The sequence below is a fragment of the Zootoca vivipara genome, chromosome 2, assembly GCF_965207765.1.
Source record: "Zootoca vivipara chromosome 2, rZooViv2.hap1.1, whole genome shotgun sequence".
In the NCBI taxonomy this organism is placed as follows: Eukaryota; Metazoa; Chordata; class Lepidosauria; order Squamata; family Lacertidae; genus Zootoca; species Zootoca vivipara.
In genome coordinates, this window is record NC_142584.1 from 97,268,685 (window position 1) to 97,292,765 (window position 24,081).

The 24,081-nt window shown below is 43.5% G+C and overlaps 1 protein-coding gene across 28 annotated transcripts in view; it reads left to right on the forward strand.

The window, feature by feature from the left end:
• The window catches only part of MAGI1 (membrane associated guanylate kinase, WW and PDZ domain containing 1), a 465,951-nt gene that overhangs the window by 213,653 nt on the left and 228,217 nt on the right, over positions 1-24,081 (forward strand). For all 28 annotated transcript variants that reach the window (XM_060271317.2, XM_088663303.1, XM_060271314.2 and 25 more), the window contains one exon: positions 15,117-15,233. In XM_060271317.2, coding sequence (XP_060127300.2) covers positions 15,117-15,233 — 117 coding nt within the window. The remainder of the gene's footprint in view (positions 1-15,116; positions 15,234-24,081) is intronic.

The window sequence follows — 24,081 nt, forward strand, 5'->3', positions numbered from 1 at the left end:
CCTTCAACATTTATCCGATGAAAATAGGGACGTCCCATTCCATAATGATAATGATAATTTTACTATTTATACCCCACACATCTTACTGGGTTGCCCCAGCCACTCTGGGCAGCTTCCAACATGTATAAAAACATAATAAAACATTAAGCATTTCAATAAATAAATAAAAAATCCCTATACAGGATTGCTTTCAGATGGCTCGGCGGGTCGGATAACTCCATACATTTCTCCGATGAAAATAGGGACATCCTAAGGTAAAGCGGGAAATTCCGGGATCAAATCCAGAAACCGGGGCTGCTTCTCTAAATCAGGGAGGTCCCTGGAAAATAGGGACACTTGGAGGGTCTGCAAGGTCTGTATGCTTTATGACCAAGGGGTGGGAATAAGGGCGGCTGTGCAGAGGCTTGTTAACTAATTTCTCTTGGCTAATTTCACTGAGCACTGCTGAGTGTGGTGCATGTGCTTCAACAGAAGAGGGAGTTAAGTGTTTCTGTGCTCATCTGCAGTGTGAAAAGCTGCTGGTTATCCCCCTTCTCTTCCAGACCCTTTGGTTTGAGCCAGGCCACTCAACGGCTGCAGGCAAGAGGCGCAGATATCTTATGTGTGTGTGTTTATTTATAATACATTTGTATCCCGCATTTCCTGCACTTGTGGCAACCTAGAACAATAATTAGAACAAGAAAGTGTGTGATGATCTTGTAAAACCCCTAAAGACAGACAAATTAAAAGCTCTGCATCAGCTCCCAAGTGCCTTCCTGGGGGACGTAGGTCTCAGAATCCCTTCTGACGTCTCTCCAGAATGAGCTTTGCCAAACCTCTGAGGGACTGTTCCATGAACCCAAGGCAGTCTCTGAAAAGCCCTGCTGTTTCCTGGTGTTGTCATGGTCCCCTGCAGAGAATAAATACAAACCAGGGCACCAGTGGAAGAACTTAATTGATGGAGAGGTACGTAACAGGCAAGGTGGTTTCTAAGATATGTGGGTCCTAGACCAAGCCATTTGGCCATTGCTTCAACTTATTCCTGCATTTCAGGGGGTTGGACTAGATGACCCTTAGGGGTACTTCCAACTCTACAATTCTAGGATCGCTTCAGTGATCCTTGCTGCTTTCTTCAGACTCTCCCCCCCCCCCAAAAAAAAGTTGTTTAGAATCTTAAAATTGTTAAATCAATGGGACGGGACGACTGATGTATAGTAACATTAGGTGTCAGCACTCCCAGCAGGGTTTGCAGGACCATGTACTAGAGGAAAATATATTTGGAATATTGGGGACTGGAAAGGGCCATACAGTCAGGCAGCAGCCTCTCGAACCAGATTTTGGTGTGGACGAAAGGGCAGCAACTTTAGTTATTTAATTTGTTATGGGTCATCATCTATTTTCATAACAGTGAGCTGTTTGTTTGTATACTACCTTTCTAAGCAATTACGCCCAAACTGACTCGCAATGTATAAAACGCACAGTTAGTATAAGAATTCAAAAAACACATTATAACAATCAGAAATTATAATATTAGTAAGTAAACGCACACACACACACACACCCTCTCCCTCCAATATTGTATACAGCAATTTTTACTGCCAAGAAGGGAGAGAGGTACTTGTTAGATTTTCTGCCTCAGGTGCCACAATAATGTGTCTGGCCTTTGTGTTATGTGGGGACAGGGTTTGTTGCTCTGCCTCAGGCTGCAAAATGTATTGGGCTGACTCGGGCCCTGAGACTGGTCCATGTCCTTCTGTGAGTACAAAATGAAACAGCACAGTGCCAAAATGAGCACAGGGGCCTATCTGCTGCCTCCTCACACTGACTGCTTAGTAGACAGAGGCTATCAGGCAGATGGAGATTGAATTCGCCCCAGTATGATTTCCCAATATGATCAGATGCGTTTGGGTGAGAATTGCGCTCACAGATTGGTTTAGGTTGGTCGTTCCAGAAAGAACTTTCTTCCCTAGTTAATAGTATAAAATGGTTTGGTTGAACAGCAGGTGGGGATGGCTTTATTTTAGGAGGAAAGTCTAATGATTGTGAGGGAGCATTGGGGCTGTGGGGCTGCTGACAAAAGCACCGTTTTAATGGACATGTAAATTGGCAATGGCAGGGAACTAGACTGGGGGACAGAAACCATCTGTACATCATTTCCACCACATTTTCTTTCAAAGCATTGCATGCTGTAAATTTTATTCCTTCTTTCCACAATTTCTCTCAATCTTTTAACTGTATATTACAGGCATCCCCAAACTGCGGCCCTCCAGATGTTTTGGCCTACAACTCCCATGATCAGGACCAGTGGTCAGGGGAGATGGGAATTGTAGTCCAAAACATCTGGAGGGCCGCAGTTTGGGGATGCCTGGTATATTATAACCAAAATCTTTGGCCCAATGTATCATGACCGACTTTACCTCTTCAACTTTCAAATGCAATTCCAACAGCAATTTATACATTTTAGACAATGTTTTAAAATTCTTATTTAATATTTCCATTTCAAATTTTGATTTGGTATAACCAAATCCATTTTTCTTTAAATCCTCTTTAAACATTTCATTAATTTGCTGATAGTGCAACCAATCGTTTACATATTCGCTAACCTCTTCATAAGGTTTAATTTTCCAATTATTCCCTTCTTCTCTTACTAACTTTTCATATGTAGCCCAATTTTTACTCATATTTATACTTCCAAAGGTGACAACCACCAAGGTCTTTTACGCTCTAATAGGTTTTTATACTTATCCCATACTTCATATAGAGATCTTCTGAATATATGGTTACCAAATCCTTTATGAATTTTTGTTTTATCATACCATAAATATGCGTGCCAAAAAATGATATTTTTTTCTATTACTCTGTTACGTAATATGTAAATCCCCTATTACTCAGGGTTGCAAAACATTGTTGGGTTCCAAAGTGCCACGGTCCCTTTCATGAGCCAGCATTAAATGTTTATGGACACCAATCTTGCAGAGACTTGGTGTAGGGGATGTTTCATTCTGACACCTCTGCAAACATCCCATCTCCCCACTTGTGTATTTAATGCCCTGCAGTTTAATGCCCTGCAATGCTCCTGGTGTGGGTTGAGTAGACACTTCCTTGGAATGAGCAGCAAAGAGGCCAGAAGTCTCACTGCCCCCCCCATTTAACTCTTAGTTGCACATGTGTGTGTTTCTATTTTATACTCCATTCCCCGTCTTGGTCATATGAGAGTGCACAAAGAGCGGTTGAAACACATGGCACTCAGTTTCTGCGATTGGCAATGGCGGTTGTGGTTGTGTAGCAATCACATAGAGTCAGAGATGACACAATGGCAGGCGCTGCACAGTGTTGTGGGCGGGAGAGGATGGTCAGGCAGTGAAGACAGAAGCTTGGATGAGTCAAACAACTTTGGGGGAGGACACACACTCCCTGTGCTCATTAAGTAATATTTATTTAGATTTATTTAGCATATAGGTCTAGTTGCATATGTGCCTGTGCATCCGTTTAAACCAAATATCTATTCAGGCAAACAAATAAGGAAATATCCCAAGCCACTCTGTGTACAGCCAACACATTTCCTGAAAGAGCAATCTGGACTCCGAGGGAACATGCATTGCCAGCTCCAGATTTGTTTGGGGGGTGGGGGAACAGGCTTGGGCAAGATGCCCTCAGTGGGCCCCCTCCCTGAGTGGGTTCAGCAACCGTTCACTTTTTGCCCAGTCATTGCCCCCTGTATGTCTGCCCAGAGGGAAAGCACAAGGGAAGTGAAAGAAGCTATCTTCTTATCCTTCCACTCTTGGAATAGATTGTATGCCCAGAGATGGCAGGTGAACAGGCCAGAAGCCTCCAGTGGTTGATAGTGGATCCCTTGTGGAGATGGGCTTTGGCAGCTGCCAAGTGATGCCTTCCACTTGTACTGCTACAAGTTTAGTAGCTCCTTATGCCTGCATGAGCTACTGACAGCTCAAATGTTATAGCTCTTTCCGTTTGTGACATCCAGAATTTTCAGATTTGGACCACGCAGGATGCTGGTCTATGCACAATGCACAACCACGGTGGTCAACGTGTAATGACTGCAGCAATTTTTGTACTTCTTATTACAGTTATTCAAGGGTGAATTCACCCATTTTGCTCTCTGCATGGCGAGTCTAGTTATATGGCTCCCAGTGACTGGCCTTTGCTTGGCAGGTGCTGCAAAAGCCCCCACAAAGCTAAGGTTCTATCTATGACAAGTAATTACAACCACATGTGGAAATAAGGAAGCAAAACACAAGGGTTGGGTGCAATTGCAGGGAGGGTCTACGAAGGGTGGAATTCTATGCATGCTTACCAAGGCACATTGAAATGTGCAGAATTTGCTGCCAAGGAAACATGAATGGGATCAGGCTAATGGACTCATACCAAGGTACCATTCATCTAACCTTAATAGGTGCTATACCGATTTACGTGCTGAGCTTAAATATTTGATGGCCAGTGCTGAATAGGACTGGAGCCTTTTGGCAATTTTTATTCCTTTGGCTGCTTGCCTTATATGGGAAAGTGCAGCGCTGTTGAGAGCAGTTTTGAAATAAAAACGCAGTTGTGACACTGCAATGTAGAAATGTCATGCTTCTTCATACCACACACTTCCTTGTTTGTCATCCAGAAATGTGCATGGATCATTCTTGTTTCTACTGTGTGCACATCCAAAGGCACTGAACTATGCACTTTGTCTGAAAGTGGGTTGATCTTGATCATTGTATATGACTTTGGATTGCTTACGCACAGTGAATGTTTCAGGGTTTGTTTGTTTTTATGACCAGAACCTAGAGGGCTTGAATAAGCCTTCTGTAGGTGGTGCAGAGTTCAGGAGAACTCAAAAGCTTCCTTGCTATTAATATTGCCTGGCTGTGAATTCTGAAATTTCTCTAATGAACCAACATGGTTTCCTGTGTGTCAGTCTTGGGGTGCCCAGTGTAGTGCTGCCTGATGGCTATCATTCACCCCAAATATCTCTGGAGCCAAGAGGTCAGAAATGCATTAAGAAATTATTCTACATCACCAAAAAGAAATTGTGGTTGTTATTTTTTTGGGTTGGGTTGGGTAGGGGAGAATCTGCCACTCACAACACCTCAGTGTCCTGGCAATGATGCCATTTCACCTCCACCTCACTTCTGTACCTTTTCAGATATTTCGGAGAATAGACATTTAATGGCGATTCCCACTATTTTAAGAAATGAAGCAAAATATGCTTTCTTCCCAGTCAAAACCCCCAGTGTCCTGGCAGCAAGTGCAGAAGGAAGTATCCTGTGCTATTTCAGCTTTCCACATTTACTAGTGGCTTCCGCTGTTTTGTGAAGCGGATTTTCCATTACCCCCAAAGTATATTTTGGTGTAATCACCTTTTCCCGTAGCCCATTGCTTTTTCCTGGTCACCACCCAGTACTGATTTTCCCCAAGTGCTTCCCCTGTTTGATGTGGCATGAGGATCAGTTCTGATTCTTAGCTTGGCCTAGATATTTTCATTTCAATCAGATAAATGCCCTCCTGCATTTGATCCCCTGGGCACCCTTTTCTCACCTTTGCTCGCCTCTACTCTTTGGTGTCAATTCCAGAGAGGTTTTGAAGGCATGCCTCTCCTCTCTTTTCCCACACCAGCTTGTGTTTGATGAGTATTCTTCAAAGAGGGGAAAGGAGGAGGTGAAAAGAGTTGGAACCAAATGCTTGTCCTCTTTTTCAGACACCAGTGAAGTGGTGTGTGTGTGTGTCTGGCTCCCAAGGAGGCTGCAGCTGATCTGTTCTTTCCCAATGAAAGAATCAGAATCAAAGGAATCTTTATTTGCATCAGCCACTAGCCGTAGCAATAAAATAAAATACAATATACTGAAGATAGAGGTAAAAACTTAACTACATTCTGGAGGTTTACATCAATAATCAAATTATAGATCCTATTCTAATTGCCCCTGCTAAACGTTTTGCAGTTTTTGCTGTCCCATGATGTTTATCTTTATCTGCTAGAAGATATGACACAGTAGCAGTGGTTGAGATACCACTTTTCTTAAAATATGGATAGCAGTAAAGGTAAAGGGACCCCTGACCATTAGGTCCAGTTGTGACCGACTCTGGGGTTGCGCGCTCATCTCGCATTATTGGCCGAGGGAGCCAGCGTATAGCTTCCAGGTCATGTGGCCTGCATGACTAAGCCACTTCTGGCAAAACCAGAGCAGCACATGGAAACACCGTTTACCTTCCCGCTGTAGCGGTTCCTATTTATCTACTTGCACTTTGACGTGCTTTCAAATTGCTAGGTTGGCAGGAGCTGGGACCAAGCAACAGGAGCTCACCCCGTCACAGGGATTCGAACCGCCGACCTTCTGATCAGCAAGCCCTAGGCTCAGTGGTTTAACCTACAGCGCCACCTGGGTCCCATATGGATAGCAGTAGAGGGGTAAAAACCTCAGCCCTCAAATCCTTATAAAGAGTGCAAGCTAGAAGCACATGACCCACTGACTCAGTACCACCATCTTCACATGGACATAAGCGTTTTTCCAGCAGAATTTTTTGAAATCGACCCTCAAGTACAGCTGAAGGCAGTATATTTAATCTTGCGGAAGTGAAATTTGGAATTGTTGCAAATAGGGTGCCAGCGTCTCAAAATGACTATGTGGAAAATAATCATACCATGGACAAAAATTCCCAATGTTCTCTCCCAATGAAATATTTATTCACGCACTATAAAACAGTTCCTATGTTTTTCACTCCCACCTTTGCAGTGCTTAAACTAGAGGTCCAATTTGCAGCTTGCCCAGGGTAGCAATTGGTCTAAGAAAAACACCCATAACAATAAAGCCCTAAATCTAGCACCGTTAGCTTATTGCATCCTATGAAAACAGAATCTCCCCCACCCCCTCCATTTGTCTATAACACATGGCAGTGTTGCAGTTCTGTGTACACTTACTTGAGAGCAAAGCCTGCTGAACTCTTAAGTAAGCACGCCTAAGACTATGTTGCAGTGCCCATTACAGAGCAATTCTAAATATGGTTTGGGATTGGCAGAACCACTACCCTAACCAAAGCCTTGCAGCTTTAGATCAGCAGATCCATGCTTTGCTCTGCTGCACATGCTCTCTCTCTCTCTCTCTCTCTCTCTCTCTCTCTCTCTCACACACACACACACACACACACACACACACGACAGTCTGTAGGTAGTCACATTTCCTCTGGCAGCACAAATCAAGGAATTAGAACTGTGCTGTTAGCATCCCAGACATTCTCCTGGACCTAGGTTTAGGAACTGGGGAAACTGTGCAAGTTCCAGGTCTTACGTGGAATGATGTTATTCAAGCCCTCATTTCCTGGCCTTATTTCTACCTCTTCAAGCATGAGCACAAAAACCAACCGCAGTCATGAACATGTTTTTTGAGAATAAATGATGTATGAAATTGTTTTTGCTTGCCTCGAAACAAAATAGCTTTGCTAGCTTGTGCTAGCTGGAAGGGGGGGGTGTGTGTGCGCCTGCGTTTTATATAAGCAAACTGTCCGCTTCCGTGATATTTTAACTTTGTTCTGTGTTGATGTATTGTGTGTGTGTTGTAACCTATCCTAAAAGGGACACGGGTGGCGCTGTGGTCTAAACCACTGAGCCTGGGCTTGCCGATCAGAAGGTTGGTGGTTCGAATCCCTGCGACGGGGTGAGCTCCCGTTGTTCGGTCCCAGCTCCTACCCACCTAGCAGTTCAAAAGCATGTCAAAGTGCAGGTAGATAAATAGGTACCGCTCTGGCGGGAAGGTAAACGACATTTCCTTGCACTGCTCTGGTTCACCAGAAGCGGCTTAGTCATGCTGGCCACATGACCTGGAAGCTGTCTGCAGACAAACGCCAGCTCTCTTGGCCTATAGAGCGAGATGAGCGCCACAACCACAGAGTCGTCCGTGACTGGACCAAAAGGTCAGGGGTACCTCTACCTTTGCCTTTAACCTGTCCTAAAACAATTCTACAAAGAAGGGGAGAATACGCATCTTTAAAAAATAAATTCAAAATAATGCTGCGTAAGGCGTATCAGAGAAAACCCAGTGTATCTGCTGTGATTCAGATCACACGCCTTGTCCCAACAGAGAGACACAATTCGGAGATGAGAGTAACAGGTTCATTTTGTTATGCAAAATTCAAGCCAGCCAGCCAAGCCATACTAGTACTACTACTACTACTACTACTACTACTACTAATTTATTTATTTATTTATTTATTTATACCCTGACCATCTGGCTTTGTTTCCCCAGCCACTCTGGGCAGCTCCCAACAGAATCAAAACCGCAATAAAACATCAGACATTAAAAACTGGCCTAAACATTCTCACTAACCAGCACGAACAGAATTTCTGAACAGAAATTTCTTCCTGATCTTAGATACCTCAGTCACCTAACAGAGCCTTCCCGAGTCCCCTTCATTTTTTAAAATAAAAAAAAATAAAAATAAACTGTGCAGACAAGAAGCAGGCCATTCAATACTGTTTTGTTTGTTTTCTTCCCCTTATCTCACAGAGCAGTGTGAAGCTTTGACCTGAAAGCCACAGGGACATTGCAGCCTGTAGACTGGCAGATGTAACATTCCTGACTTACATAAATCACTCTCTTTTGTCACTGCTGGCATAAGGCCAGTGAGTGTTCTAATTATTGAATGGCTTTTATAGCCCCATTACTTATAATCACTTTTGGTCTACAGCTGGGAGGCCAGGATGGAGCAGAGCAAAATAATACAGCACAAAATGTTACCATTTGTTATCTGCTCCTGGGATTAGGGTTATGCCAGCAACAGGAGTTTAGATGCTTGATGTTGTGTTAATCTTTTTCTTTTTTAAAAACAAAACAAAAACATGCACCCAAAACCCCCCAACATTATTGGATGCTCCTGTTCTGAACAGGGTGACTGCATCCAAGCAGTTATCAATATATGTTGAGTATGATGGGTTGTTGTTGTTTTTTGACTGATGGCGGAATATGTGTTTTGATTTTGCTGTTTCGGTTGTGTTTGATGGTTACGTTGGCTGCAAACAACCCACCCTGTGATCGTTTTGGCGAAGAGCAGGATATAAATTTTAAAAAAAACCACAACAAATTAAATGGTACGTGCTCACTTGAAGCTTTCCACTTCACAAGAGAAACCGTTCTTAGCAATGCCCAACAAAGAAAATTCTAAAAGGTGCTGTTTGCTCAAGCAGGAACGGCCTGTATGAATGTTCCTTTCTGCACCAGAACGTTTGCAGTGTCCTGGATGCTGTACAAATCGCTACAGTGCGACCTCTTAACTCACGGCGTGCCTTGTTTCCTATGTTCTCTTGCGGGGTTTCCCATTCAGTCCTAACATGGACTCATAGTGGTCATGTTTCTCATTGTCAAGCACCAAGGTGCAATGGCATGCAGAAAGGAGTACCCCTCAGGTTTGGCAGTCATTTCCTCTGGAGTTGCACAGTTTTCAGTTGGGATGTCTTTATATGAACAAGCATGCCTCGATTAGGTTGTTTTAAAATTATACTTTTTGGGGGACATCAGATTTAGAGAATGCAACGGGGAAACACTGAAGGAAGTAGTCTTCCGGAGTTCTTTTGGACTTCAAACCAATGATGTGAAATTATATATGGAAGGTTACTGGGAACCAGTACTGAACCTTAAGTACTTGTGTGCATCACTACACCATCCTGCAAGGTCATCTGGTGCTACTTACTTGCAACTAGTAAATAAATGTATACTCAGAAGAAAGCCACACTGAGTTCAGTGGGCCTTACTCCCAGGTAAGCTTGAGTGGGAATGTAGTGTTTTATCTAAGCAGCCAGGGCTCCTTGGGATGACAAGATCTTTTTGCACCAGGTCAGTGAGGACCATTGGCTTTTTAAAAATTCTCCCATATATACAGAACTCCCTGTGTACCTTTCAGACTGTATCTGTAGGTTTCCCCCTCAGTGTCAAGTAACTGGGGTCAAATAAGTGTTGTTTATTTTTTTTATAATACATGGAAGATGGACCTTCCTCGGGAGGTTCTGGACTCTCCTTCCTTGGAGTTTTCTAAGCAGAGGTTGGATGGCCATCTGTCAAAGGATGCTTTAGCTGAGATTCCTACATTGCAGGGGTTTGCACTAGAATAGGCTTCCTCAACCTCGGTGTTTTGAAACTGCAATTCCCACCATCCTTGACCATTGGTCTGGCTGGCTAGGGATCATGGGAGTTGTAGGCCAAAAACATCTGGAGGGCCGAGGTTGGGGAAGCCTGCACTAGAAAGAAGACCCTTGGGGTCCCTTCCAGCTCAATGATTCTATGTGTTTTTCTGCTTCAACAATATTTCCTTATGTTCCTATCATTTTATATAATTGCATTTTGTATAAATTATAAAAATTATAAATGAAATATGTTCTGTTTACAAACAAAACATTTAAATAGCTACCTTTCTACTGGTGGGATGGGGGGGCATGAGTGTAGCCAGAATTTTTGTTTTGGGGGGGCAGAACCTCAAATTTGTATTGATTTGTATTTTTACTTATTAGGGGGGGAGCAACTGCCCCCTCTTGGCTACGCCCATGAGGGACACAGGAAGGAAACAAGGTTGGAAGGGGGCCATGGTTGGGGAAAGTTTGGGAAACACTGATGTAATGTATTCCAGATGGGATTAATCTTGAAGTTTGCTGCCTTCTGATTTAGCAGCATCTCCCACTTTTCTTTCAAGAAACATCCCACCTGGAGTGTTGCCAATGCATGATGTTCTGTCTTAGCTTCCAGTAGCCTTCTAGATATAATTATAAAGATGCTGGTTTAGACTTACAAAGCCACAAATTGCTTGACCCTTGCAGGACTACCTCTCTTCATGTGTTCCATTGCACTCTCTCGCTGTCTCTCTCTCAAAATCCTCTTTCATTAGCTTACATTGTGCAACAAATCTGTGAGTTTCGTTGGGTGAGGTAGGGAGCGTGGCTTGCTCAAGGTAATTAAAATAGATTAATAGTTGAAGAGGCATTTGAGCTCAAGTTCCCTACATTCATACCATTTTCTAGCTTCATCAAGGCAACTATGTAACACTCAAGTGTACAGTGTATCAGCAGTTAGGAAAAATAGCTTTTCATAAAAAGGTTTTAGCCAAATGGATGATTAGGGTTTTTGGTAGTTATCTTCTGCTTTGCATTCTCAGAGGTGTTCAGTCCACCTGCACCGAATAGCATCATCATCATCATCATCATTTTTTTAAAGTGTCTGAGAAGGTTAGCATGCAAATTTATTACTCAATGAATAAGAATAAGAATGTTATTATTTATATTCTGCCTATCTGACTGGGTTGGCGCAGCCACTCTGGGCAGCTCCCAACAAAATATTGAAAACACAACAAGGCATCAAACATTAAAAATTTGCCTATATGGGGCTGCCTTCAGATGTCTTCTAAAAGTCAAATAGTTGTTTATTGCCTTGACATCTGATGGGAGGGTGTTCCAAGGGGCAGGTGCCACTACAAAGAAGGCCCTGGTTCCTTGTAACCTCAGAGTGAGGGAAACACCAAAGGCCCTGGATGCTGGACCACAATGTCCAGGCTGAATGATTAGTATAGAGACACTCCTTCAGGTATGCAGGGCCGAGACTGAACTAGAATTGTTATTTTTCCTTTGACCAAAAAAATAACTACGTGTTAACATTTTAATTCCGGGGGGGGGGGGGGTTCAGGGAATATGTGCACACATATATTTATTGTATTTGTTACCTAGGTTTGTAGACTGCCCTTCATCACTTATTATAGTGATCTCAGATTGGTTTCCAGAAAGTTATGAAACAAACAACAGTTACAAAATATACAAGCTGATAAAACAGTGACTGAAACTAATTAAGAAATGTAAGTGCTTTGGCTTTCACCCTGGGGCACAATACTTGAGACTCTTGGCTCCAGGAAACCCAAAAGCTTTATTCCATAAGTCAGCACAGAGTCTTAGCATTAGCTCAGAATACAGGACTTACTGCTCAAAGATCCATTTGCAAAGTTCTAGGATGCAGAGCTAGGCATGAGCAAAGACATTGTCCCAACACCTGACGTGCCTCCACCCTGCTCCACTTTTAAAGAGGAGTTGGACAAAGCCTGTCGTTCACTTTTGTCCTAAGTGAGAAGACCGAGCTTGCAAACAAGTGCTTCTGCCATGATGGTGTGGCTGCTGGGGCTGTTTGTGACAGTACAGACAATCATGATGGGCCCAATTCTCTTGACTTTCCCTTCTCCTCCAGTTCACCAGGCCCTGCCAATCGGCCAACTGCCTCTTCAGCTCATTCTTCGGAGGTGGGATGGGAACTGACTCAACCAACTCCTCCTCCCTTGCTGGAATGTCTGACCATGGCAGGGTGGAAATAGATAACCTTCTATATCATTTTTGTACGGTTCTGTGTTTATATGCTGGATGGCTTCATTTTTCAGTAGAATTTTGTCCTGCAGCCTTGAATGCCATTTGGCATCATGGCGGCATATAAATCTTTAAACCAATTAAATCGTAGAATCTGTCCATAACCTTCAATTGGAGATGATTCAAACTGCTACTGGAAAGCAGTTTATTTGCAATGACAGGATTGAACTGAGGGCTTCAGACAGGAAAACTGCTGCTCAACCTATATAGGCTTAGGGCTTCATTGCTTCCAATCTGACCATCCACTGTGCTGAGTTCATTATGGTTCTGGAATGTAGAATCATAGAATAGCAGAGTTGGAAGGGACCACAAGGGCCATCTAGTCCAACTCCCTGCAATGCAGGGATATTTTGCCGAATGTAGGACTCAAACCCATGGCCCTGAGATTAAGAGTCTTATGTTCTCATGCTCTACCGACTGAGTTCCTCTCATTCGCTTGTGAGGATGGGCATGTCAGCTAGGGAAATTACAGTGGCAGTGCAGTGTTAGTGGCAAGTTGAGAAGACCCAGGTGTTGGGAGCAGCATGTGAATGGTGGAATCATGTGAGTCTTTCCTAAACAATGGTCATTCAAGGCCCAAGCAGTGTGCCGTAGCCACATATTTATGTCATTTACTGAAAACCCACAATGGGAAAGGATCTCATCAACAGATAGCTCAGTTGGTAAAGCACAAGACTCTTAATCTCAGGGTCATGAGTTTGAGCCCCATGTTGGACAAAAAGATTCCTGCATTGCAGGGGGTTGGACTAGATCAGAATTTCCTAAAATTAGGGTTCTTGGACTACAATTCCCATCATCCCTGACCATTGGTCCTGCTACCTAGGGATGATGGGAATTGTAGTTGAAAAAACCAGCTGGAGACCCAACTCTGGGAAACCCTGGACTAGAAAATCCTCGTGGTCCCTTCCAACTCTACAATTCTATGAAAGGTAGCTCCCATGTGGCTGTGATGGGGGGGAGGGCACCCTGTTTCATTTAAGACAAAGTAAATGTACTTATTTTCACTGGAAAACTCTTCGAGCACGTACAGTAAAACTGGAATTGGGGTGGAGGAGGGATTTGCAAAGGTATCTTAAATCTTGTGGGAGTTTGCATTAGTGCAACAATTTCATTTCAGCTTAATTATTTCGCGTGCCTGGAGAATGAATTTGCCGGGCCCTTGTGGGACTCTTGGAAGTGTAAAAATAGATGAGTATGTGACAAAGAGAAGTGTTGCTTAATTGTTCCCCCTCCCCTCTTTTTTTTTTTTGGGGGGGGGGGAATTGACTGATCCCATGCCCTGCTAGGAGCTCATTAGTGGGAATTCAACAGGACTAATAAAAATGTCTCTTTCGCAAATCCCAGAACAGTGATTAGTCCTGGAAGTCTCTAATGGAGTTCTGTTCCTATAGAAAAACTTAGAAGATCCTTGATTTTTTTTAATTAAGTGTTTCAAATTCATATTTTTAACTACAGCAAGTTAAGTCCCTGCTGGTCTATGACCAAAATAACTAATGAGTACATTTATTGATGTATATGATTAGGAACATAGAAGAAGAAGCTATATGTGATTTATATCCTGCATAAATTGTGTGTGCTGATACTGCACAATTTCGCCTTTGAATATTTCACCTACTTGTACAAACATCCCATGACACTGTAATATATTTGACTTAAAAAAAACCTATACATCCTTCTTGGTCACCAGAAAAACCGATATGCAATTGCAGTTTAGATATTGGGGACTATTAAATCAAGAAACCCATTGCTTGGTCAAGCTACCGTTAATATGTGCAGGCTGCTATTAGTTTAGCAGAGTGGTGTTGGAAATGACTTGTTAGGAAGCATAGCCAGTTCTTCAGCTTGTAATCTTTCAAACTTTCACTAGAAATGTTCCTATTTCAACCCACTGGGTAGATTTGGTCATAATGGGTGGTATTCAGCTAAGTTTAGACCCACTGAAATTAATGAACATGACTAAACTAGGGACATTGATTTCCATGGGTCTCCCTGAGTAGAAGTTAGAACTTTGCCTAACCTCTGTTCTCTTTCATTTGTGTGCTGGTTTTGCTGGTTCATTTACACCAGAGTTTTGTTTCAAATGGGGAGCTCTGGCTGAATGTCTGCTTTTCATCTAGGACAGTGTTTACCAACCTTGCGTCTCCAGCTGTTTTTGGACTACAATTCGTATCATCCCTGACCACTGGTCCTGCTAGCCTGGGATGATGGGAGTTGTAATCCAAAAACAGCTGGAGACCCAAGTTTGGGAAACACTGATCTAGGATATGAGCCTGTCTAAGTTACAGCAGCGGATGTTTAGACTTTACCCAGACCTAGTTGCTGTGGAGGTTGCAAATGTTAGTTTATTTGAGTATTTCCCAACTAAAGACCAGGCAGATCTGCTATGTTAATCTGTGTGTCCAGTCTTCCTTTTTACCCACGCCTTGGGCTCTGTAGAAGAAGAAATCCTCTCCCTTTTAAAAATATCCCCCCCCCCATCATTTTCTCTATGTCATTTTTCTCCCAGTGCAGAAAAAAATATGTGCTGTTGCCAGGAGAGAGGGTGATAATCCCTTTAGCACCAGCAGGAAGGAAGAGGGGTTGTAAAGCCAGGGACATTTCATGTTTGCAGCAAGTTATTTTTGGTAATTAGCCATTTACAGAAAAGGCATACCATAATTCAGAGGAACTGCAAATTGCAAGTCTAATGTTAGCTAGAGCTGGCAATATTAATCCCGTCTCTGCTCAACTTGCAATTTCTTTCTTTTTCTTGCAGGAAGTCGTCTGAACAAAGATCTGAGACATTATCTCAACCAGAGGTTTCAGAAAGGATCTCCAGATCACGAGCTGCAACAGACTATTAGAGATAACCTTTATCGCCACGCTGTGCCTTGTAAGTAGCTAACAATTCATCTAGTGATTTTAGTATAATAAAACTAAAAACAAAGAACCCTTTGGTGCTAACTTTTTGATGACAGCCAATGGGGCTGCTGTGTGGAGACCTGGTTTTTGTTTTTGTTTAATTTTGTTACTAGAAAGAGATGCTTGCTTCCGGTGGTGGTTGAGAAAACGCTGGATTTGCTTTGTCACCAGTTGCACAGAGTGCTTGGATGGAGAAGGTTAAGAAATTAGGGGGCAACAGCCTAGTGGTTAAGGCACATGGTTTGCCTATAGGAGGTCCTAAATTAAATCCCTGACATCACTTGTTTAAAAGATCAAGTAGCAGGTGATGGGAAGGACCTTTGCGTTAGACCATGGAAGGCTACTGACTATTACCTAGCCCAATGTTTGGCAGCTTCAAATGTTCCATAGTGAATGTGGATCAATGAAGAGAGCTTCATAAGTTCATGTTAACAATATGAAAAATGTTGGTTTTGACCTAAAAGCTGCCTTTGACTTAAAAGCCGCCTTTCACCCCAAACCAACAATTGGTTACTTTCTCCCTCAGTATACTTGGATATCTGTGGAGGGCCCTTCAGTCTGAACCAAAAAAAAAAAATGTATAAAGGGAGGATCACTGCCCTGCAAGTTGGAAGCTTCTCAATACTCAATCCTGACTCTTTTGCAGAGCGTTGTATCGTCTTTCTCTTGACAGGCCAGCTTTTACGGAGTTGGTGTTAAACTTTAGTCCATCTTCCTGACATTCCCTTACCTGCTAATTTTCACGTTTTATGTGATCTTTCACACAGCTTAAAAGCCACTTCTGGAAATGTGGCAGAATCTAGCACAGGTTTAGTGCTCATCTCTCTTTTAATTGTTTCCAGAAAAAGACAAATCCGTTTGCAATCCCTTCAACTCAGAAAAATGCAGGAGTTTTGTGTTGTAACTTTCTCACGGTTTTCAAAAGGCAATTACACAAATCTGTAGAGAATGTGTGTGTGTGTGTGTGTGTGTGTGTGTGTGTGTGTGTGTAATAGCAGCATAGTATCATGGTAACACAGGTGGCGCTGTGGGTTAAACCACAGAGCCTAAGGTTTGCCGATCAGAAGGTCGGCAGTTCGAATCCCCACGACGGGGTGAGCTCCCGTTGCTCGGTCCCAGCTCCTGCCAACCTAGCAGTTTGAAAGCACGTCAAAAGTGCAAGTAGATCAATAGGTACCGCTACAGCAGGAAGGTAAATGGTGTCACCGTGCGCTGCTCTGGTTTGCCAGAAGCGGCTTTGTGATGCTGGCCACATGACCTGGAAGCTGTATGCCAGCTCCCTCGGCTCCGCAACCCCAGAGTCAGTCATGACTGGACCTAATGGTCAGGGGTCCCTTTACCTTTACTTAGTGTCAGATTTTGAGGGTCTGAAGAACTAGACATAGGGAGCCATGTGCCCTTTGAACCCCCTGGATCTGCAACTTGTTGCCACCGACTTTCTTGCTGCATCATCTTCCTCTTCTTTACAGTTCCAGTTTCAGAAACGACGAATAAAGCAAAACGAGCCTAAGTCCTGTTGGAGCATTTTTCTGCGTTGCCAAGGTTACGTTTTGAAATGCTCTCGACTTGAATCTTTTCTCTGATTTATTGGACTTGACTGTGAGCTAAACTACTTTGCTTGCTTTTTAATCTCACCCAAGGCCTTGATTATAGAATTGGGTGTGTATTTGGGGGGAGGGGGTGTTTAACAGGGAGATTTTTAAAATATATATATATACATTTTGCAATGCATTTTTTATTTTTAAGGAAAGGAAAGGGAGTGGCGACACTGTGAATGGGAGACGATTCTCTTCTTGCATTAAAATGAACATCTATATTCATGCCTCACAATTATATAACCAACAGACAAACCTAGAAGGGGGAGTTGGTTGTTATGCAATACTTACCTTTGTAGAGCAGTTAGCTGAATAGCATCCTCTCCTCTCCCCCTCCCCCTCCACCCTGGCATTTTTTTCTGCAAAGGAGCTTTCCTATGGGCTTTGGATGTGATAAAAATGTGCAGGCTTGAAACTGAATGAAGCTACTGTATGTACTCTTTGGTACTTGGAAGTGGTGAAGTGGGGGAGGGAGGAGATGTTTCCAGGGCTGAAGATTAATCTGGCCGCTGCATACTAATATTTTTTTATTCCTTGATGCACGTGATCAGAAAATCCAGTGCTCTGGGCCAATCTCTGTTGCTAATGGATTATGAAGTCTTGTATTTTGAAAATGGAATTCCCTGCTGATTATGTGGTAAACATGTTAAAGGCTCACAAGGTCACTCAAACTGAGCATGCCTTGACTGCCTGCTGATCCTTATTGCTGCTACCAGAGGACTCTGCTGAACGGACGATTAATGGCCCAAAGTGTGTAAAATGGGTCCTTTCCTCTACGTCCAACCCCCCCCTCCCCCGGGAGTCATTTGAAATCCTTGAAATTTGGCTCTTAAGTAGTGCAGTTACATGTTACGTTGCAAAACCAATCTAAGTCAAAAATCAATAAAATCGCATGTGTAGCAGGGGACAAGGGCTGGCTGACCACCACAGAAGTGCTCGTGGAACAATAGCCGTTTTCAAAAAGCCGTTTTCACTGCAAGACCCCCGCTGCCTTTTTCTGAATTAGGAAGGAGCCGCCATACTTAAGGAAAACAGCCACAGCCAAAATTGAGCAGCCACAGGCAGCTTTATAGTTCTTGCGATGATCAATTGGCTTTCTTTAGCTGTGCTAGAGAAGCAGTCTAATAGCTGGCCTAGCTTGATATATCCCAGCCTTTAAAAACTGCTCCCAGAACTTACAAAGAAAAATGCAGCAAAATCAACTAGCTCTTTCTTTCTTTTTTAATTGCAGCTGGGTTGCATCTATACATCTGGGGAAATGACTTAAAAGCATATGTTACTCAGTTACTGTGTCTAATTCAAGTGTGAAAAATTGCAAAGGAAAGACAAATAGGCACTTTCTTAACCAAGGCGATATCACGCCAGCCTATCTGCAGTTAAGCCCCAGATGAGGTGTCATTTTGTTGCTAAGGTGTAGAAGAGCTTATAGATTCACCTGTGTTGGCATTTTGCATGTGACTGAGGGCACAAAACAGAAGGCCCTTTTAGTACGGAATCACTCATGCAGGTGCTACTAGATTTTCATTATCTTGGTTTTATTAGATTTGTGTACTCGATTTTTGACTACAATGAGTGAGAAATTATCCAAAGGGGTGAAAATGGTGAGAGGTGGTGCTTAGGGTGATCTAAATGTAGGGGAAATAGAAAAGGTTAAAAACAGAGGGATTCTAGTGGTAAAGTCGAAAACAGAAGTAAAGAGAACTGTAGTGGAGTGGGAGAGTGAACTTAGTGTGCAATGGGATAGATAAATATAGATAAAAGCCTTACCGGAGAAGTGTCTGTAAGATCAGACTGCAACTAGGCCAGTGGTGAGCCTATTACTGTATTTATTTGGGACTATTCACATTTCCAGTATGCATATTCTATGCAGATAGATCCATCTGCTTTCCAAGTGGTGTTGTGCGCAGTGAAATCCAACATGGTGGCTCCCATAGGAAGGCTGTATGCTCGGATGAACTCTGGGTACCATTATAATCTATGTCATTGGTAGTATAAAAGCCCCGCAGTTACACAAACAAACAAAGGTTATTAGAGCTTCGACTCATATTGTTAAAGCCTTGACTTAAAATGGCACCTTGGTGTTGAGAGCACCCCTTGCGTATTGACGCTGTATGTTCTGTTCAACATGCAGCAGCTAAATATGAACACGGATGTAAGGAGAAGTCCAGTCCCCAATCTGAAGCCGAAATCCCAAGTCGCATTAATGCCCGCAATAACAGAGGAAACCATCTTGAGGGTAAAAAGAAGCAGATGCAATTTGCGCCATTGTGTATAAATGCAGTTAAGAGAACAAGTGAAGGGGAGGTAGAATAAAAGGAAAACAAACCTTGGCCAAAGGGTGGGAGGACACAGCTTTCCTTTTCTGCTTTTCAGTCAAGTCCCCCCCCCCCAGTTTCCCTCCTCCCAGTGACCCCAAGGTGCCAGCTCCAAGGCTAGCCTAGCCTCTCCTCTCCCCTTGTCGTTCCAGAGGCATATTCTCTCCTGCTCCACCCCACCCCATGGAAATGTTTTCTTTTTGTCTTTTCTGCTCTTGGACCATGCTATCCAAGCCCCTAGGACAGGCATCCCCAAACTTGGGCCCCCAAGATGTTTGAGGACTACAACTCCCATCATCCCTAGCTAACAGGACCAGTGGCCAGGGATAATGGGAATTGTAGTCTCAAAACATCTGGAGGGCTGAGTTTGCCTGCGCCTGCTCTAGGGTGTATTTCTGGTGGCAACAGAATTGAAGACTAAAAGTTGCAAAAAACATTATCCATGCTCGTTGTTTCATTCCGAAACAGGGAAACAAAGTTCTCAAGCTTTAGTTCTTAAGCCCCAAGGTTCTTAAGTGTTATCTTAGGCTTAGCTCTTGTTGAGGGAATAAACCTGTATTCTATGTAAATGTATACTACCTCAGAGGAATATTTCAGCTCGCACTGGTCCCTGCCTGTCCACATTACCAATAAGGGAGGAAAGCTGGCCATGTTTTACACACCGTAAACTTGCCACACTCATTGTTGAGATGTCCTGGGTAAAAGACTCACTTCTGTTTGCCTAAGATGCTTGCTGCATTTCTATCAATTTGTGTTGCAGCACTAAGCGAAAACTGGTTCATAAGTTCAAAATGTGAACTTCTTTCTTTCTTTCTTTTTTGAAAATAAGAATCTTTATAAGTTTTATATCCTGTTTGGTGTTTCACCCAACTATTTGTTTTCGCCTTAGCCACCCACATTATATTTTTCAGCCTAGCAAACCATTTCAGGTTTAATTTTTCCTTACGTGTTGGGGCGGGGGGAACCCATCTGCTGACCAGCATCATTGAAGAGCGGCTTCAAAGTGGCCAGAGATTAAGAGAATAAAACAAAAATCAGAGCAAACACTTCCCTGAAGTTCATCTCGTAAGTTTTTCTTTATCACTTGCCAAGCAGCGTTCCAGTAAGTAGTGTGGGAAGATGGCTGGTGGTTTTAGATGCCTTTGTTTCTTTATTAATTCCCAGTGCTCTTCAGTTTGCTCCCATAATTACGACACGCAAAGGGCTTCCAAAGGGCTTTGTCCTCATTGTGAGGAATCTGCAGTGGGTATTCAAGTGGTCCTAAAAGGTATTGAGACTTGAAAGCCGGTGGCCAAGAGGGAAGAAATTGCAGCTTAATGCTGAGTTATTAGTGCTCTTTACAATCTCAGACTCTCAAATGTAATATTCCTTCAGCAGAAAACAGTGGCATGCTCTCTCAAGTGAATTCTAAGCACCAAGAGGGATTGGGAGCTTTTTTTTTAGTTGTCTCCCAAAGCCTAATCATGGAGTTCCATCAAGGGAGCATGGAATGGGTTAAAGCTTCATATAGCCATCTGGGGAGAAATGTTTTTTATGAGATGGAGCTCAGAAGCAGTTTAGAAGTAAAGTGTGATAGCTTAGCAAAGATCAGCAGCTGGTGATGGACCCTTTTATGCAGTTGGTTTCCAGTGTTGTCATGCTGTTTGCCTTCCATAAACTTATACCTCTCCCTCCACAAACACCTACTTCTGCATCTTCTCCCACAGCTTATGTTAGCTTGGATATAAGTGTGCCTAGTTAGCCGTACCTTCGAAGTCGAACGCCTTGTGAGTCAAATGTTTTGGCTCCTGAATGCCGCAAACCCGGAAATGAGTGTTCTGGTTTGCGAACGTTCTTTGGAACCCGAACGTCCGATGTGGCTTCCGCGGCTTCCTGCAACCAATCAGTAGCTGCACCTTAGTTTCCGAATGTTTGGAAGTCGAACGGACTTCCAGAACGGATTCCGTTCGACTTCGAAGGTACGACTGTAATGCATTTTCATAGTTCCATACTTAGTTAGTTGGCATAGTTAGCTCCGTTGATCTCATCAGAACCCGATGTTGCATCAAAATGCTTAGAGCTGAACTTTAGTCAATGTATCCAAACAGGATTTGGGTGGGAGGGTGGTTTCTGCACCTAACCCAGTGTTAGGTTATAATATTGCCTAATGAATGTCAGCTTGCTCATGTACTTTCTCCATATTTGTTTTAATACCGTCTCCCAGTTTCTCACAGTTTAATAATGTGGTCAGCACACTATTAAAGTTTTCTCCATTGTCATATGGTTAGGAGTTTACGAGCTGCTCCAGATTGAAAGAAAGTACTTCAGTTGCTTCATTCCTTAAGTTTTATGGCTGCATTGAACATTAGTTGCCCTGGTTCAAGAGAATATTGCGAGTGTGTGTGAAAGAGAGAGAGAGAGAGAGAGAGAGAGAGAGAGAGAGAGAGAGAGAGAGAGAGGTCCAGCTGCTAAAAATCAATTAGCACATAAAGCAAATATTTTCAGTTCTGCTTCTGTTAAAGGTGAAAATAAATCTCTCTGCTTAAGTCATAACACTCTGGAAATATCCATAATCAAAGACTTGTCCTCCTTGAATAATTACGGCCTTGAGTTATGAAGTCAAGATTGCTGGGAAGTTGCCAGAGCAGATTTGTTTAAGAATGGAGAGGAGGAGGAGGGAGGGGGGTTCCTCCTCTGATAGCCTTTTAAGAATTGTAATGTCCCACAATGCATTTAATTAGTGATTTAAGAAGACACATCTGTTTCAACGAGAATTGTGAAAATTATTATTATTTGAGTGGGAATGCATAATAAATGGCCCTTGAAGGGCTAATGCATCTTGAAAATGAGACGTATATTGTAAAATGATCAGGTAGATATTGGCCTGGTTTGCATGCAGCTCTAAACTGTACTGTAGCCTCCGTGCTTGGGTGTCCCTCTGCCCCTGTTCTGGCATAGCCACAAGGAAAAGTCTAGAAGCTTTTTGCGTTCGGTAAACCATGGTTACAGTTACGTCTGAATCCCGGCAAAGCCTTATTTGCACGATACAGTAAGACAAACTAATGCTTACCAGGACTGCATACCGTGTTTCTCATATTATAAGACATGTCTTATATTTATTTTTTCCTCAAAAAAACACACTATGGCTTATTTTCAAGGGATGTCTTATTTTTTTCCTCCTCCTCCTGCTGCGGCCAGCATTGCTGCTGCGCCTATCACTATGTCTTATTTTCAGGGTATGGCTTATATTCCTTGAATGCTTAAAAATCCTGCTATGTCTTATTTTATGGGTATGTCTTAAAATATGAGAAACAGGGTAGGCTCTCAGAGAGGAGATTGAAACCAGGCCAAGCAGTGGTCAGCGCCAGTGCTCCCCACCTCCCCCTCCAAAAAATAGGTGCTGGTACTCACCATTAAGTTGTTATAGTACGGTAAGTGCCACACTTTTTAACAACAACAAAATAGGTGCAGGTACTTTGTACCCTTGAGTACGCCCTGGGGGAATAAAAGCACTGGTCAGCGCTAACGGTTTAGGAGAACTAGCCAGCTTCAAACTGTTCTAAATTATCTTGTCTTGTTCCCCCTCTAAATTGACCTCCCTGCCAATTTAGATACAGTAATAGAACTGGAGGCCCCTCGACTGTCTTCGGGTCCAGTGTTGGACCATTTCAATCGGATACTCCCTGCTGATGTGGATAGAGTCCTCTGAGCTGGTAGGCCCAGCACTTGCCTCCTTGATCCGTGCCTGTCTTGGCTGATTAGGGCATGCACAGATGTCGCGTGGATCCCCCTGGTTGAAATTATCAATTTATCCCTTGACACGGGGACATTCCCAGGGGAGCTGAAGGAAGCAGTGGTGTGTCTGCTCTTAAAGAAAACTTCATTAGATCCTTAGAGCTATCCAATTACCGCCCAGTTTCGAATCTTCCGTATCTGGGTAAGGTAATTGAGAGAGCGGTTGCTGAACAGCTTGGTAGGTTTCTGGAGGAAACATCGGCCTTAGATCCATTTCAGGCCGGTTTCCGTCCTGGTTTCGGGACCGAGGCGGCTCTGGTCACCCTAACGGATGATCTCCGTAGACAACTGGATCGAGGCGGGGCGGGACTGCTGATTCTCTTAGATTTGGTCGATCATGATCTTCTGGACCACCGCCTTGCTGATGTGGAGATACAGGGCACAGCCTGACAATGGCCGTGCTCTCTTATCTCTGGTTGAGGACAGAGGGTGGTGCTAGGCAGTGAGATGTTGTTGCGCCATTCCTTGGTGTGTGGAGTGCCGCAGGGCACAATCCTCTCCCCGATGCTTTATGTGCCCCCTTGTCCAGCTTTGGGCTGGGTTATCACCAATATGCTGATGACACTCAGCTCTATCTACTGATGGATGGCCACACCGACTCGGCCCTGGACACACTGACCAGATGCTTGGAGGCTGTGGCTGGATGATTTCGTGGGAGCCAATTGAAACTAAATCCTTCGAAGACAGAGGTCCTCTGACTGGGTCGGGATGGCATGGGGATGAGGGACCAACTCCCTTCTCTTGCGGGGGCCCAATTAGTGCCAATGCCTTCCGTTAAGAGTTTGGGTGTGATCCTTGACGCCTACCTTTCCATGGAGGCACAGGTTACAGCAACAGCTAAGGCGACATTTTCCCATCTTCGCTGCATTAAGCAATTGGTCCCTTACCTCTCCCGCCCCGATCTGGCCATAGTGATCCATGTGATGGTCACCTCCAGGCTTGACTACTGTAATTCACTCTATGTGGGGCTGCCTTTGAAACTGTCCCAGAAACTCCAGTGGGTGCAGAATGCTGCAACGAGGCTCCTCATGGGGTCCCTGCCATGGGAGCATATTCACCCAGTGCTTTACCAGCGGCACTGGCTCCCGTTGGAGTATAGGGTCAGGTTCAAGGTGCTGGTTTTGACCTTTAAAGC